At 42.1% G+C, this 15,588-nt stretch overlaps 1 protein-coding gene across 14 annotated transcripts in view; it reads right to left on the reverse strand.

The window, feature by feature from the left end:
• The window catches only part of mycbp2 (MYC binding protein 2), a 61,734-nt gene extending 46,541 nt beyond the window's left edge, over positions 1-15,193 (reverse strand). For all 14 annotated transcript variants that reach the window (XM_068572353.1, XM_068572360.1, XM_068572347.1 and 11 more), the window contains exons 1-5: positions 14,465-15,193; positions 12,172-12,247; positions 4,609-4,824; positions 1,609-1,762; positions 1,304-1,500 (exon numbers count right to left, since the gene is read on the reverse strand). In XM_068572353.1, the coding sequence (XP_068428454.1) occupies positions 1,304-1,500; positions 1,609-1,762; positions 4,609-4,824; positions 12,172-12,247; positions 14,465-14,739 (918 nt within the window). In that variant the 5' untranslated portion in view covers positions 14,740-15,193. The remainder of the gene's footprint in view (positions 1-1,303; positions 1,501-1,608; positions 1,763-4,608; positions 4,825-12,171; positions 12,248-14,464) is intronic.
• Between the last annotated feature and the right edge of the window lie 395 nt (positions 15,194-15,588).

Consider the following 15,588-nt stretch of genomic DNA (forward strand, 5'->3'; position numbering starts at 1 on the left):
ACCTCTACTGGGACATTATGGCGTGTGTTTGGGGAGGTGGACCGAGCACCAGGCATACAGCACGTAAGCCTGCACGCCATTGTGATGATTCACAATCCAGTCAATGCTAAAGAGATGAGGGACCAGGAAAAACACCCACACACACACACACACACCCACACCCACGTGACGCTTTCTACAGTCTTGTCAGATGTTGTATGCAGGTAAAGGGTGAAACTTGTTGATGGTGACTAAAGCATTCCTACAAAACTAAAAAGGGCTTCCTGTTTAAAATACTACTGAAATCTGAGAAATGAGGTTTTGATATACTGCAGAAGCTATAACTATGATACAAAGGAGAGAATAGGACAAGCCAGAGATTGAATTGGCGTCAGAATGCGGTGCAGGGCAGAGTCAGAGCGTCTTGACATTTTCTAAAACTCAATTTGTGACATCCAGACACGGTCCTGAGCCTCTCTCTGCTCAAAGGGAAGTGCATGGCAGAGCCAGAGGTTACTTTATCCTTCTACAGTGCACTTTGGCGATCTGAAGCCTTTCTGGTTAGATGCAAGATGAACAAATTTAAATAAACTTTAATGGATAATAGAGATTGGCACCTTTCTTTTCCAGTGGAGCTGGTTTGAACATGACAAAACATAAGTTAAGTTTCATTGTGGATGGAAGAAAAGCACAAAACCCACTGTCGCATTTGCTAGTTGTCTTCTAATTTCAAATTTTCTCACAGGTGCCGACGCATCGTACAAGTGATCCAGACCTGTCGCAGGAGTCATGTGACATTAGTTTTCCCAATGGATTGTATATTTCATAACTTTCAAGCAACTCTGAGCTAGAAAACCTGATAAATTACATTCCATAGTTATTATACAGTTTATTTAAGTTGGCTATCGATGCTATTGCGTAACACTACTATATCAATATGAACATCTTCAATGATTTGACCTCTTCTTGTTGCAGTCAGTTTTATGTAGCACACTTTCTTCTTCATTTCAGTGACAGTGAAGACCCTCAGGTAACACATCAATAACATTCCCCCACGTTGGTCATTTACACAGTTATCTAAAGTTAGAAGCGTTCGATGAATCTGACACTCGTATGAGTCCACCGTACAAAAGTAAGTTAAGATAAGAACTCAAAAAAGGCATTCCTGTCCTTGATCAAATACAAGCATCATGAACAGCTGGAATTCCTCTTGCAAGATAAAGAAGTCCGTTCAACGCGAGGTAGCGATCGGAACAGGGGAACAGGTGATCAGCGCCAAAGTAGTTTTATTGTCAGATGGAGCGTGTTTTATGGTTTCCGTTACCTGTATCGTCTGGCAGGCGTGGCTGCCATTGTTGGTGAGGATGGCGGAGACGGCCTGCAGGATTTTGCCCGTGTCTCCCCAGGCCACCACCAGACTGAAGAGGCAGGCGCAGGACAGGGCGGTGATGGCCTGTCCCGTCGGGTCGTTGGGCCCCGTGCTCCGGACCGTGGTCTCCAACAACAACTGGAATAGAGACTCTGAGGGACGCGCACAGGAGGAGAAGGGCGGGTTAGATGTCAGTGAAAGGATCTTCATGATGCAACAACATATCTCTGACAGGGTCAAGGGAACGTGCTCAGCCTTACCCAGCACATCCGGAGGCTCGGTCTGAAAGCCCTCAGGCTGCTGTCCCTGCAGCATGTCCAACAAGGCCTGCAGGCTCCGCAGGCACAGCGAGGGGTGAGAGAACCGAGTCTCTTTTATCAGCTCAAACACCCCGCACAGGCCGATGCCAATGATCTGCAACACACACACACACACTTTCTGTGAGCTAATGAACACCGTGATGTCGCACCATAGCCTGAGTCTTGCTCGAGTAGCAGCTGGGATACGGCTTCATGCATGTGCGATGAAATGAGGATGAAACATACTGACATCCTGTATAGATGTAGAAAACAATATCTTGAGATTCAGGCTAAATAAAACAGAACTGATTAAAATACAGTTAAAAAAGAGGCTTGAGATGGATGTTTTCTTCTGAGGACATGTCCTCATCATCCTACAGTAGAACCACCTACATTAAGCTGGAGAGAGGGAAGGGGGAGGGGTGTCATAGTGTGTACAGTTACTACCACTGGCTTCAACATCCACTATGAACACTTTGTGTAACAGGCCCACAGGAGAAGGGAGGCTCGAGGAGTGTGGCCTAGAAAAGGACTCCGTATCGGTGTGGCTCGTTAGTGAATCAAATTATGCTCCAATTTTTTCCCAATTTTTTCCCATTGAAGAACTTGTCACCAAAACAAGAAAATGTCAGGTGAAAAAAAGTTACAACAAAACAACACGTATGAATAGATTGCAATGTACAGAAGTGAAATACTTTAGTTTTTTGGGCAGTCAGTGTTACTTAGCGAAACGCACACTACCAAGACATACATACATACATACATACATACATACATACATATATATATTAAATATGAAATAAATCACGTCAACATATTCTATCAACAGTAGCTACTTAAATGTGTCTGGATGAAATAGGAACGGCCTTTCCAGTTTACCCCGATGTCGACTGAGAGTTAAACCTTTCCATCTGGGACACGCCAGTATTTACCTGTCAACCCAAGTGTGCAGCCAGCAACAACTCATGTTAGAATCTGACACATGCAAACAGTTATTGAAATACTGCAGGATGGTTTGTCCTGTTGGAGTGAGCTTTTTTTCCCTTTCTTTAAAAAGAGAACAGGTTTTTAAATAGGACTGATTTCCTCAGTCCATTCGATTGTAATTGTTAAGATCCTAATTACAGTCGAATTCCCATTCGATTTTATCTCAAACAGACGTTTCAGTCACAGCGTCTGTTTAGCTTGGATATCAAAGAGATTCTCAGATCACCAAGGCTGTACATTGTACAAGGAACCCTCCAACCTGGATCATTATTAAAAATATTAATGCTCAAGAATGAATTCCAAAGCAGTTACATTGATGTACATACATTTAACGTGAACAAACTATAGCACTCAATGTAATTATGTGCAACTTAATAGTATTCAACCCCAATTTAGCACTTTTTTTGTTTTTTTAAATGCCTTTTCCAGCTTGTGTTTTTAAATCTGATATGCAAGCAGACATCCATCTGCCTTTAGGCTTGGTGGTGGTTAAGCAGAGCAGCTCAAGGCTATTTTTTATTTAACCGAGGTTCAACAGTCCCTTGCATGGCCAGAGCCCGTTAGTGTGCGTCTGTGTGTGCCGCCAACACTCGGGCGCAGTTTTAGCAGTGGCGTTAATGACATTCATTGTGTGCTTGAAAAGTAACTATTCTGATTTATAACACAATGCAAATATTGATTTTGAAAGTGCAACTGAAGGTGGACACTAGGGCTGACACAAGCAATCCCAAAACATTTATCGTCATCGAATAGCTGTAATTGCAGAGTAGGTCTGGCCAGTACGCCAGAGAGAAAGAAAGAGAGAGAGAGAGACAGAGAGAGAGAGAGAGAGAGAGAGAGAGATTCTGTATTTTGATGCTTCGCAAACATTCTTTTTGTTTTAACTTTCATGCCAATAAAATTTAACGGACACAGAAAAAAGAGAAAAATTAGAGAGAGCAAGAGCTAGTGGTACAATTCGGAACGCACTCCTTTTTCCAGGCTATAAAACACACCGATTTTCTAAGACGAGATGACGTCCTTTTGTTCCGGCTGCTGGGTCCAGCTCATGGAGCAGGTTTTGTGCCGCACCATTTGCTTGAGCAGCCCCGGTTTGCAGTCAGCAGCGAGAGTGCACAGGGAGCAAGGTGGCTGAATAAGAGTTTATATTAAATATATAATCGTGCCTTTAAGACTCAACCGCACAATGTCTTATTTGGCATCTATATTTTTTAAAAGCGCTATTTCACCAAGCCTTGATTCCTTGATTGTTGAAAAAGACAACATTGTTACTTCTGTAAATCAACTATTTAGAGTTAAGCTGTGGAAAACAAGTGCGTGCGTGCGTGCGTGCGTGCGTGCGTGCGTGCGTGCGTGCGTGCGTGCGTGCGTGCGTGCGTGCGTGCGTGCGTGCGTGCGTGCGTGCGTGCGTGCGTGCGTGCGTGCGTGCGTGCGTGCGTGCGTGCGTGCGTGCGTGCGTGCGTGCGTGCGTGCGTGCGTGCGTGCGTGCGTGCGTGCGTGCGTGCGTGCGTGCGTGCGTGCGTGCGTGCGTGCGTGCGTGCGTGCGTGCGTGCGTGCGTGCGTGCGTGCGTGCGTGCGTGCGTGCGTGCGTGCGTGCGTGCGTGCGTGCGTGCGTGCGTGCGTGCGTGCGTGCGTGCGTGCGTGCGTGCGTGCGTATGAATGTGTCGCTTTGCTTGTCCATTAATTGGTTTGTACAATTTGTAGTTCTGCAGCTCTGACGAGGAGTGAGACAGATAAACCGGCGGGCACACTGAGATCAAGAGGTAAGCTGGGGGGAACACAGGCTGTAATCCTCACAGAAAGAGGGTGTCAAACCTCTTGTGAAGTGACTTAAATAATGAGTCCAACATGCCGCAGCGGGGAGATAAAGGATCGCTACACCCCGAAGATAAAAGGGCACAGCCTGGCTCACGCCTTGATACCGTGCCCCGCCACAAACCCATCGGCAGCCTGCGCCGGCCCCGCTGCTCATACCTTTGGCAGCTTCACGGCCGGCTCGCGGTACTCCTCCTCCTCCTCGCTGTCGGAATCGCCGCTCTGCACCGAGCTCCTGGAGGCCAGCACGAGGGAGGCCTCTCTCTGCTGCCAGTCCAGCACACAGTGCCGCACATTGCAGTAGACATTGAAAGCAGATGGGTTGCTGTGCAGCTTGATGTCCGGCACGCAGAGGGCTCCATCTAGACACTCGGCCTGTGGGAAAAAAGAGTCAGGTTGGTCAGCAGAATTGATAGAATTCAGTGCAACAATAAGCTATTAGGCACACCCCAGAAATGTTCATAAACAGCACGGTCCATTCATTAGCAGTATGCCGAATCGTAAAGAGTAAGCCTTTTGTGTTTAAAGCTGACGTTCGGTTCCCTTGGGCCACTAAAAATTCCTTAAAGTTACTTTGATGTCGGCGGTCCCTGTGGACCAGAGTTGTGGCGTTTCCGAGCACCAGAGTCCCTTTTAGAAAAAAATCTAATTTTACCGCAGCAGGCGTCTGACAGTCCGCTACTCTCAGTCCTGGTCCTGGTCGGTATTGGCTCAAAGCGAGGACCGGGAGACAATTTTAAACGATATGAAACAAAGTGACTGGACTGACAGCGTGATGTCTTGCAGACAGCAGCAGCAACTGAATATTGACAGAGCTGTAAGTGCATTTTAAATCTGATCTCGATGCAGCAGATCAGGCATTCACAGGCAGCTTTAAGTCGTTCATTTTGGGTCACGTCTCTCGATTGTTCATGAATTTCAGTGCTCGTTCACCAAAGACTCACGTGGCCTAACCAGAGCAAGTAGTGCCCACTGACCACGATAGTGGGGCTTGACGTGGAAAGTCCCCAGAGGACCAGAGGTTCCTGAACCGACCGAACTCTAGACAGATTTTAGCTGTTGGATTTGACTTAACAAAGTTATAAAATGTCAATATGTTGAGTGTCGTTCTTTACACCGTCAGTTGTGTCTTGATGCCTAGCCAGTGACACATCTGTGGTCTGAAATGACTCGACACTCCTCGGGAAGCTCCCTTTTGTACAGAGTGGGCTGGGTGAGTGTTTACCCATTTCGAGATCAGCTCAACACTGTTACAAAATGGCTTACCCAACATTTTACATAACCAGTGCAGGAAAAAAAGGAAAGAAAAAGGGTTGTGTTCAAGTTTAACTTGATGGGAATTTTTTTTTTAAAGTATCAAAGCTTTAAAAGATTTATTAGAAGAAAAGCAATGAGATCTAAATGAAACAGCTGAGTAGACAAGAGCCGAATGACAACTGATGAATCAGCATGAAAACATTAGCTAATCTTGAGCTATATTTAGGAGATTCTCCCTTCCTTAAAAAAGGTTTTCTTTGGGGCTGCTCCTTGTCCCAATTGAGGCTCTAAAGATAGAAGGTAAATCATTTTGCTCAGACTGTTAACAACTGAGACAAATACATGATTTGGGCGCTAAAATCTAATTAGGTGCTGTTGTATTTGTATTCCTTTACACGAGGGGATCCAGCCGGGATAGAAAAGCCAAAAGGGAAGATGTACAATACAAAAGCATCACAATAAAGCCCTTGAACCCAAATAGATCAGAGAAGCTACACCTCACAGTCTTGTCAATGAGCTTTCTCCATCCCACCAAAGCTTTGGTAACTACAGCCTCGAGGCAACCTCCAGAGAATACTATTGATCGATCAGGCCTCTCTGGCAGTGTTGCGCTTTCGGCATCCTAATCACAGAGGGTGATGTCATCCATTTGGGGAGAAAGGTCATTTGTTCTCGGCTCAAAACGGGCGGGGAGTATATCAGCTCCCCTCTCATCTCATTTGTGACCAGGTGACCGAGCAGCACTCACTTTGCCTTGAGAGAGATGGGACGATTTAAAGCCTGAAGATGTTGAAAACCCATAAAACCCAAACATATAAAAGCAAGTAAGAAAGAAAATGGGCTTCTTAGGACATGGAGAATAAACAAAAAGATGGAGAAGAGACCAAACTACTGCAAAATAAAGAAAGCAACTGCAAGCAAACAAAACGCCAATCTGGAACCTATATGGCTCAAAAACTAAACACTAGAACACAATGCAATCTTAACCATTGTCTCCTGGCGCAACAAATTATGAGAATATGCCTAAAATGTATACGATATATCTATCTATGTGTATATATATATAGATCTATATATATATATATATAGATCTATATATATATATAGATCTATATATATATATATATAGATCTATATATATATATATATATATATATATATATATATAGATCTATATATATATATATATATATATATATATATATATATATATATATATATATATATATATATATATATATATATATATATATATATAGATCTATATATATAGATCTATATATATAGATCTATATATATATACATATATATATATATATATATATATATATACATATATAGATATATAGATAGATATATATATAGATAGATATATATATATATATAGAGAGAGAGAGAGAGAGAGAGAGAGAGAGAGAGAGAGAGAGAGAGAGAGAGAGAGAGAGAGAGAGAGAGAGAGAGAGAGAGAGAGAGAGAGAGAGAGAGAGATATAAAAAATTAAAAATGACAATCCTTCAGGAACAACACTGTCTGTGGGTTGTGAGGTCAATTTGACGTCATAGTCACACTCCATTTTGCAGGTTCCTCTCTCTCACACTCCTACACACATACACGCACACACAGACTCTGTACCATCATTACAAAAGTAGCAGCTGGAATATAATCAATAATCTTTTCTGAGCAAAACAAACACACGGAAATGAAACTTAATTTTTTTTAAATAAATTCTCAAAGACCTGTATCTGAAAGTAATTCCCATAATGCAACCCAATAGCGCCTTTCAATAGACCCTCCCTGTCTGCCATACACCCACTTCTTTTCAACTCTCCGCCTCCAGTTTGTTTGTGATGGCTACATGATTACAGTGAACTGTTACACTACATCTGATTGGTCACATCTCATAGACACAGCATGAAGCCTTTAATTGTTGTTTGACAGAAAACCAATCGGAAACAATTCTCTGAAAAGGCATGTCATGAGTCACATCAGCAGAGGCTATTTGCGGCTATGCACAGCGCGAGGACCTGCTGATGTTTAGCGGTCCTCACTTTGCAACAGCCCCAACCCATAACCCAAACATGCTAGTTCATCTGATGCTTCTCTTTTGTGTTTCTGTCTGCAGTGGTGATTTAATGGCCATCTAAAAGCTCCGGAGAAGGCTGCTGTAGAGTCCTTCGACCGCACTTAGACAGATACACGTTTCACACTGCTGCCTTTATGGAAAAAGACAAAGAAAAGTGGTCATCTTCCAAAGCAGTGGTTCAAGCGCACTACTATTACTTTGCAATTTATCAATGGGAGAATATTTAAATGGGGAAAGGTCATCCAATAATCACTAATGGCCTGAAAGACAAGCCAAGCCTGTAATTACTCAGACTCAATCTCTGACGGTGCACAAACTCCCCTCTTGTCTCCGTGTTGACCCATGACAAATCTTTGTTTGCATTAGGAGTCAGTTAGAAGTCCTTCTAGTCAAGCAGCAGACAGAACATTTTCCATCCAGAATGGTGAAAGAGTATTTAAAGATTCAAGAGGGTACTAGAAATACCTCCAGAGCTCCAGTACGTTTTGTAAAACGACCTTCTGGGTTTTCCAAACATCACTACATATTTATCTTTTCGGAGAAATAGATGCTTTGCTCTGTAACTCCACTAAAAAACTTCTGCTCATACCAGTGGTGGGCCGTGGTTTTAGACCTAGGCCTTCAATGAGTGTCCCTAGAGTTACTGTCACAGAACGAAACCACTCAATTCACGGTGCGTGCATACAGTCCACCATGTTAAACCCACTCCGCAGCAGATACCCGACCCGGAGCACCGCACGGAAACCACTCACAGCGGACTGCTGGCACAGCACAGAGGAACAGATGAAGGCAACTGTGCAATGAGAAAAAATGCTAATATGCAAAAATAATTATAATACATTTAGTGTATTTGTGAAAAACAATTACATTATAAAATAGTTATAACTTAATTATTACAAAATTAAAATTAAAAAAAGGCTTAGAAGGCCCTGACGGCCCACCTCTGGCTCATGCACAAGGGTGGAAAATAATTAAAATTCCAAAATCATGTCTTTTTTAATCAATTCTTTAAAAGTTAAATGCTGTACAAATGTACTTCCACATTGAGACATCTGAAAGACATTGTGTTAAACTATGCTAACCATGCATTAGCATAGTTTAGCTCAACAGCGTTCCATGCAGAAGGTAGTGTGATGCCTAACTTCAACAAAGCATTAATATTACCGGTATTAGCTAAAGAGAGGTGGGAATTGATGTTTTGCAATTGTAATATTCTGATACATTGAAGAGAGACGTAATCCTGGCAATATGAACTTTAGTCTGCAGTTGATCAGTTGCATATGAATGATATTTGAAGGCGATTCTGTTTCCGTTCAATAAAATTCAATTAAACCAGCGTGAGATGAGAGTATGCCGTGCTCTTATTTTCACGTAAGCCTGGCTTTCAGAGAGGCAGCGTCTGTGTCTACGTGAACAACAGGTGGTGCTCGGACGTACAGGTGGTTGAAAGACACTGCTCGGCTCGTGTTGAACTGTTGGTGGTGAAACCAAGACTCTACTACTTGTCGAGGGAGTTCAGTGCAGTGTTTATACTGACAGTTTACATCTCGCAACGAGCGGACTCTGCAACGGCATTGAGGCCGCTGCATGACGTCATCAGTAAACAAGAGACGGGACACGCGGACGCTGTGTTTGCTGTAGCTGGGGATTTCAACCATCGCAACCTCAAGAGAGTCCTCCCGAAATACCATCAACTGGGGAACTTTCCGACAAATTGCAATGTTGTAGCAATGCATAGCGTATAAAGATACAATGAGCAATACGATTAACATATGTTATCATAGCAATACTATTATTATATTTTATCATGGCAATACTATTATCATATTTTGTGCCATATTTTGTATTTATTTATTTTACCTTAAGTTTATTTTACCTTGAGGACTGAACAAAATAAGTTTTTCATTGTATAGAATAACTATCTATTATTAACTGTCTATTATCTGTGCAAATGACAGTAAAAACATCTTGAATCTTGAATCATCTTGAAATTGCTTAGTTATTTCCTGCAAAGTCAATTAAAAAAAAACAAGAATAAAAAGTTACACAACATAAACATAGCGAGGCGATATGGCCAAACTCTATCACGATATAAATCTTTTCATTTATCGATAACGATATACATTACAATTTAGGTCTTTTCATATCCGTGTAATGATATAGATCACGATAAAGGTAATTTTATGTTTCAGTAAAGATTCATATTACAACTTAGCATGTTTTCTGGTCTTTCAGTGAATAAATAGTCTTTATGATATAACTACATTGTTTTGTAACTCGACATATGAAAAGTATTTTCTAATTTAATTAGGAACTCCAGTGCGAAATAATCAGATTTTCTGAGAAATGTGAGTAAGCAGGTGCTTGTTATTATCAGTTTAGATCATCAGATTGTTTATCAGGATATCCTGATATATGATTCCATCACAATATGATTAAATTGAAAGGCAATACACGATCATATTGAAGTGTAGCCCAGAACAACGAATGTTTTAAAGGTAGGGTTGGTAATCTTGAGAAAGGGTAGCTAGATTAAAAAAAATATCCAACAGACAAACATTGCCCACGGTTGCCAACTTTTCTTCCAATGAAAGCAGCTAGCAGTACTAGCTCCATGAGTCGCTAAATTTAGCAAGAAAGTCACCAACTCAGCAACAATGAAAATCGGAAAAGAGAAAAAAAGATGTCACAAGGTCACCACTGCTGCCAGGTAGATTTGATAGATTATGCTATTGTGATTATATAGATATGATTGAGTTTTCTGACGTTGTTATATTGCGCATATATCATTTTCTACCATCAAGTAGTGACCATAATTGCAGGTTTTTTAAAAGAAAAAAAAAGAAGAAAAAAAAAAAAATCACATAACACATCTGCTCATACACAAGACGTTACATCACCTTCTTCACTCGGATGATAAGTGTTTATGCTCAGCGCTTCGTTCTGACTCCACTTCCCCATGTTTATGAGCACAGAAGCAGACAGAGGGGGAGAAGAGGCTCTTTCAGACCACACTCTTGTCTGACAAGGCCGGTGTGCGAGGCGGGACAAAGCGAGAGTGAGCACAACAACACAGATACAAATACAAATACAGCAGGACTGCCTGTAGAACTGCCCACGTTTCTATGCCCGCCCGCCTGCCTGCCAGTGTTGTCCATTCTCTGTCTACATGGAAGATCTTCCACGACATCAACTCACCGAACAAGTCAACCCGAAGCGAACAAGCCCCACTCTATGTTGAATTTGCTGCCTGGAATAGTTTTGAGGTGAACGATGACGAAGCGCTGGAGCCTCAGTCCATCTCTGCTACTATCACATTAATCTCGCTTGCCTTTGCCTGCCAAGTGGCTGGAATGAAATTAAATCCAAACACCGGCTAACAATATTCCAGCCCAACCACAGAGCAAGCAATACCCTCTTTCTCAGGGAGCAATGGGCATTTATAAAATATAATAACATGTATGTATGAAAAAACAGGATTATGGATCATTTGACTATGTAATGTACTTTTCCTGTAGTCGAATGACAATTATTTAGTTATTATTATGATGGCTTCAGATAATATTAGATGTCATTTTTTTGAGTCTGTTATTTGTGTTTTTAATATGGTGCATAATATATCTATATATGAATATGATTTAGACAGAATCCACTGCTACAGACTAGGTTCCCTCTTTGGACGAAGGAGATGGAGGCAGGCAACGGTTGCCGTGGAGATGAGGAACACATTAGGTCGCTCGGCAACAGGCCATCATGCACAAGCTCGGGCCACTCCCATGTGTCTCCTCCTGCCTCTCCACCTCTCAAGCTCTGGTGTGGATGGGCTTCCTGGTACCTGACTGAGCCGCCGCCGGTGACAACAACAACTTTCTGCCAAACACCTTCGGGATTTCAAGAAATCTAACTTTATCTTTAATCTCATCCTCAACCTGTTAATTTGATTCAGTAGAGAGTCAAACCAGCTGTGAGGATTTATCGCTGCATACCTAAAGGGCTGCAATGGTTGCAAAATAAAAACGTCAGTCGCTTTATTTTTATTATTATGAAGAGAAAACGCAAAATACTACATGTCGATATTTAATTAAAATGCTCTGCGTGGTACTGAGAATGTTAGGCATGACCATGCCCCACGAATAAATATTGCACCCATTTGTGATTTAACACTGCAACGATGGTATTGAGTTTTCATCAAGAGGCGTAAATAATTTGGGTTATTTTGTAATCGTTTAAAAACAGCCATTCTAAATTGTACCCTTAGCTTTACAACACTTCTGAACATATATTAATAAAATAAAATATAAATACAGCAATAGTCACACAGTACACAGAAAAACAAGTATAGTATTGTGGAACAATTAGTTAGACAATCGTGCATATCTTACCTTTGTTCTTGATTTGACTTTTGACTTGACCTTCTGTCGCCTTTTCAGTTTCTTCTTACTCAGAGCCTTTTTTCCTCTGAAAGTACACAGCGATCGCTCAGTATTTCAAAATATACAGTGTGCCTGTAGTAATGGCTACACTCAAACACATAGCACAGCGTTTTGTTTCATCCCATCAGAAGTTACTGCCAATATGATGCTTGTCAACACATTCTTCAAGTCATTAATTTCATTGGTTTGGAGCAGCTGGTAAAATCTCCAAAGTGTCTTTAATGTTAATCTCACTTTCACTTTCACTTTCAGCCTATATCTTATGCAGCTGGCAAAGTTTGTGCCCTTGGAAGTGCAGCGACCCCTGGTCTCTATCAGACTGTGGAGCAGGTGTCGTTACATTTAGTGTTGCTCATCTTGAAAAACAGCCGAAGCAAGCAGAAGTTTGTATCGGCAGAAATTCAACTTTGGGTGCTGTTAAACTCGATCTCTCGCTCTGTCTCACTCTCTCTCTGTGTTTCACATTGGCTTATTATGATTAATTCACCTTACAAATCAGGCTGACAATGATAAGGGCTAGGGACCAAAAATAGAAAGACTACTTAAAATGGAAAGGCAGTGCATGAATTAGTAATCATTATTTTATTTTATTTTTTAAAGCATCAATATAGTAATTCTGTACACTTCTTAACTAGATTCTGTGGGTTTTTTGTTGCACTATTAATCTGTAACGGTACTGTCATTCTTCTGTCAGGGCTGGAGTTTGAAAAAAACTAAACAAATGTATAGCTTAATTTAATTACTCAAGAGTGAAACTGACTATTGATTTCTAATAGCTTCTCGAGGAAGCTTTAGATTTTTCAGCAATTTGAGCATACGGTGACATCTTGGGCTACTCTTAGTCATAGAAAAAACAAAACCAACAATATCCCGAATACAGCTGACAAAATTGTCCACCTGATGTTTACAATAGCGGCTAAATATCCACAGATCCAATAGAGAGAGAGAAGGAGAGAGAGATAGAGGGAAAGACTATCTGGCGCCTTGTTTTTAGGAGCTTCCGAAACAGCACAATCTTCACATAATGTATGCAACATATTGCTCTATCAGATCAAATGAAGAAAGACTGGTGACATGAATAGGTTGAACCACTAATTGTTTTTGTTGTTGTTTTTTAATTCAGGATCTGGGTTATGAAAAGAGTATGATGTCAGACACCCTGGAGCAGTGTATTGACCCAAGCTTAAAGCCACTGTACAATGGGAGGGGTGGAGAACAACAATTCGGTTAGTGAGGGAGGATGCTGCAATGATCAAGCTACTCTCGTCCACAACCTGACTGACAGGATGACGTAACTGTATTACCCGCTTATGCTAGAAAAGCATCACCTCCCAACGCATCCTCTTCACCCATTAGGCTACAATGTCTGACGTTTAAGGACATTTTGTGTATAACAAAAATGTGTCATAATAACGTGCTGTGTGTTTTATTGGTTTTAATCAATATCTGGTCAGTAGCAACTCCGGGTTTTCTTAAAACAAATAAATTGCAGAGTTTACGTTTAGAGATGGGCTGATGCTCCTCAACGTCAGTGAACGTTAGCTAGCAATCGAAACAGTGACGCCGTTGGGCCTAGAAACACACACAACTCAAATGATATTGAATTGTGAAGTCACGTAAAATATGGTGACAACGCAGGCAGTTACGATTTTAAATGTTCAGCAACACATTAAAGAGGGCTGTGAGCTAACGCATGTGTTTACGTAAAACGTTAGCTATTGCTCAAAACTACAACTGCTGTTTTGACAGTTAGCTTGCCCAGCTTGTTTTGGATATTGCCGATAGAGTCTTTCTTCCTGTCGTAATGGACAACGGTGTTATTGACCCTTCTCTTTTTTTATTCAGTGTTAATGTGACTATGTTTAGCGACACACAATGTCTAAAAAGCATAGAGGGTGCAAACAGCTCAAGCAAGGGTGAACTAACGCTAGCCTAGCTCGCTCCGACAAGCTAAGGAAGTCGAATGCCAAAATGCTAACTACTTAGCAAGCTATCTCCCTGCAAGAGGATGCGCCTAAATGATGGAGACATGGCACATTCATTGTAGTTAAATCAGTGACTTGTGTGGCAAAAGTCCAGCGAGCTCAAAAGCCACACGTAAGCATTAATGGAGGTGTAGCTGGTGGTCACCGACGTGCCGCTAAGCAAGGGGTTAATGCTATCTCACGTTAGCCCAGTTAGCCCTACAAATGACAGACCAGCATCTGCGATATCTGGATCTCTTTTCACGTTCGCCACTCACCTTCCTTGATTTATCCCTTGCTCTTTATCATTGATAGCGGTGGTATAAATCCTCCTGTATCGTTCGGCCAGAGCTCGCCCTGAGAGTAAAAGCTGGTACCGAGTCCGACAATCCGACTGGGCTCCGGGTGTCGGGCAAGAACCCATTCCCGAACCGATGGTGGAGAACTCGGCTCCTGCTCCAGAAGTGACCCTGACACCCAACCCCATCGACGGCGATGAGGAAGGTAGAATCCCTCCACCGGCGGCGGCCGCTGCCGCAGCAGAACACATCATCGTTTTGGAGAACAATGCATATATATCACACAAAAGATACCACAGCGAGATGATATCGAGCTACCAGATGCAATCCAAGTGTCATTAAATCCTCCACTGGTCACATTATTTGTCCGCTCTTAGTTGCCGAAATACCACAATTAGCATCCACGGTGCCCGGTTTATTATAAGAGCGAGTTGTAGCCGATCTGGTGGTGCAACTACAACGTTCGCTCTTCCGATCCCCGCCACGGCGTCAACGCGTTGCTCGTCTCTCGTAAATATGTCTTCTCAAGCCATAACATGTTTCTCGTGAAACTGCAGAAACGGCACCGTAAATTCCCGACGATCGTCCTGTCGTGATAGGGTTTTATTCGCTCCTTGAGTGTTTTCTTGACCCCAGAGAGGCAGCACCCTCAGTTGGGCTGCCATCTTAGCTCCATCATCCCTCCCCTCCCTGGCGGAGTGTTGCGTCGCTAGCATGCCGGGATATTTTCATACACGACTGAAGCCGGGGCGATGCTATCGCCGATTTATTTGATCAATAATCCTCCCTGTGTGTACATGTTCTAATCTTCCGTTCTTCATGCAACACACACACACACATATCCATATTGGCAATCGTGCAAGTGAACATGTAGCGACATTGTTGGACTATAAAACCATACAAGCTGTTTTTGCCCAGTATGCACAGTTGGAGACTGGACATTTAATTTGCAGAGGTCCATCCAAGGCCCCGCCCAGTTTGATCTAAAAACGGCACACTGAGATACTTTTAAAACCGATTAAATGTTACGTTGAAAAGCACTACCTCTCCGGTTTGACCTTTAAAAAAAGTCTTTCCTTTTGTTCAGATTTGACATATAACAT

The sequence above is a fragment of the Clinocottus analis genome, unplaced genomic scaffold, assembly GCF_023055335.1.
Source record: "Clinocottus analis isolate CAN_PGR_092001 unplaced genomic scaffold, fCliAna1.0.p SCAF_12, whole genome shotgun sequence".
Classification (NCBI taxonomy): Eukaryota; Metazoa; Chordata; class Actinopteri; order Perciformes; family Cottidae; genus Clinocottus; species Clinocottus analis.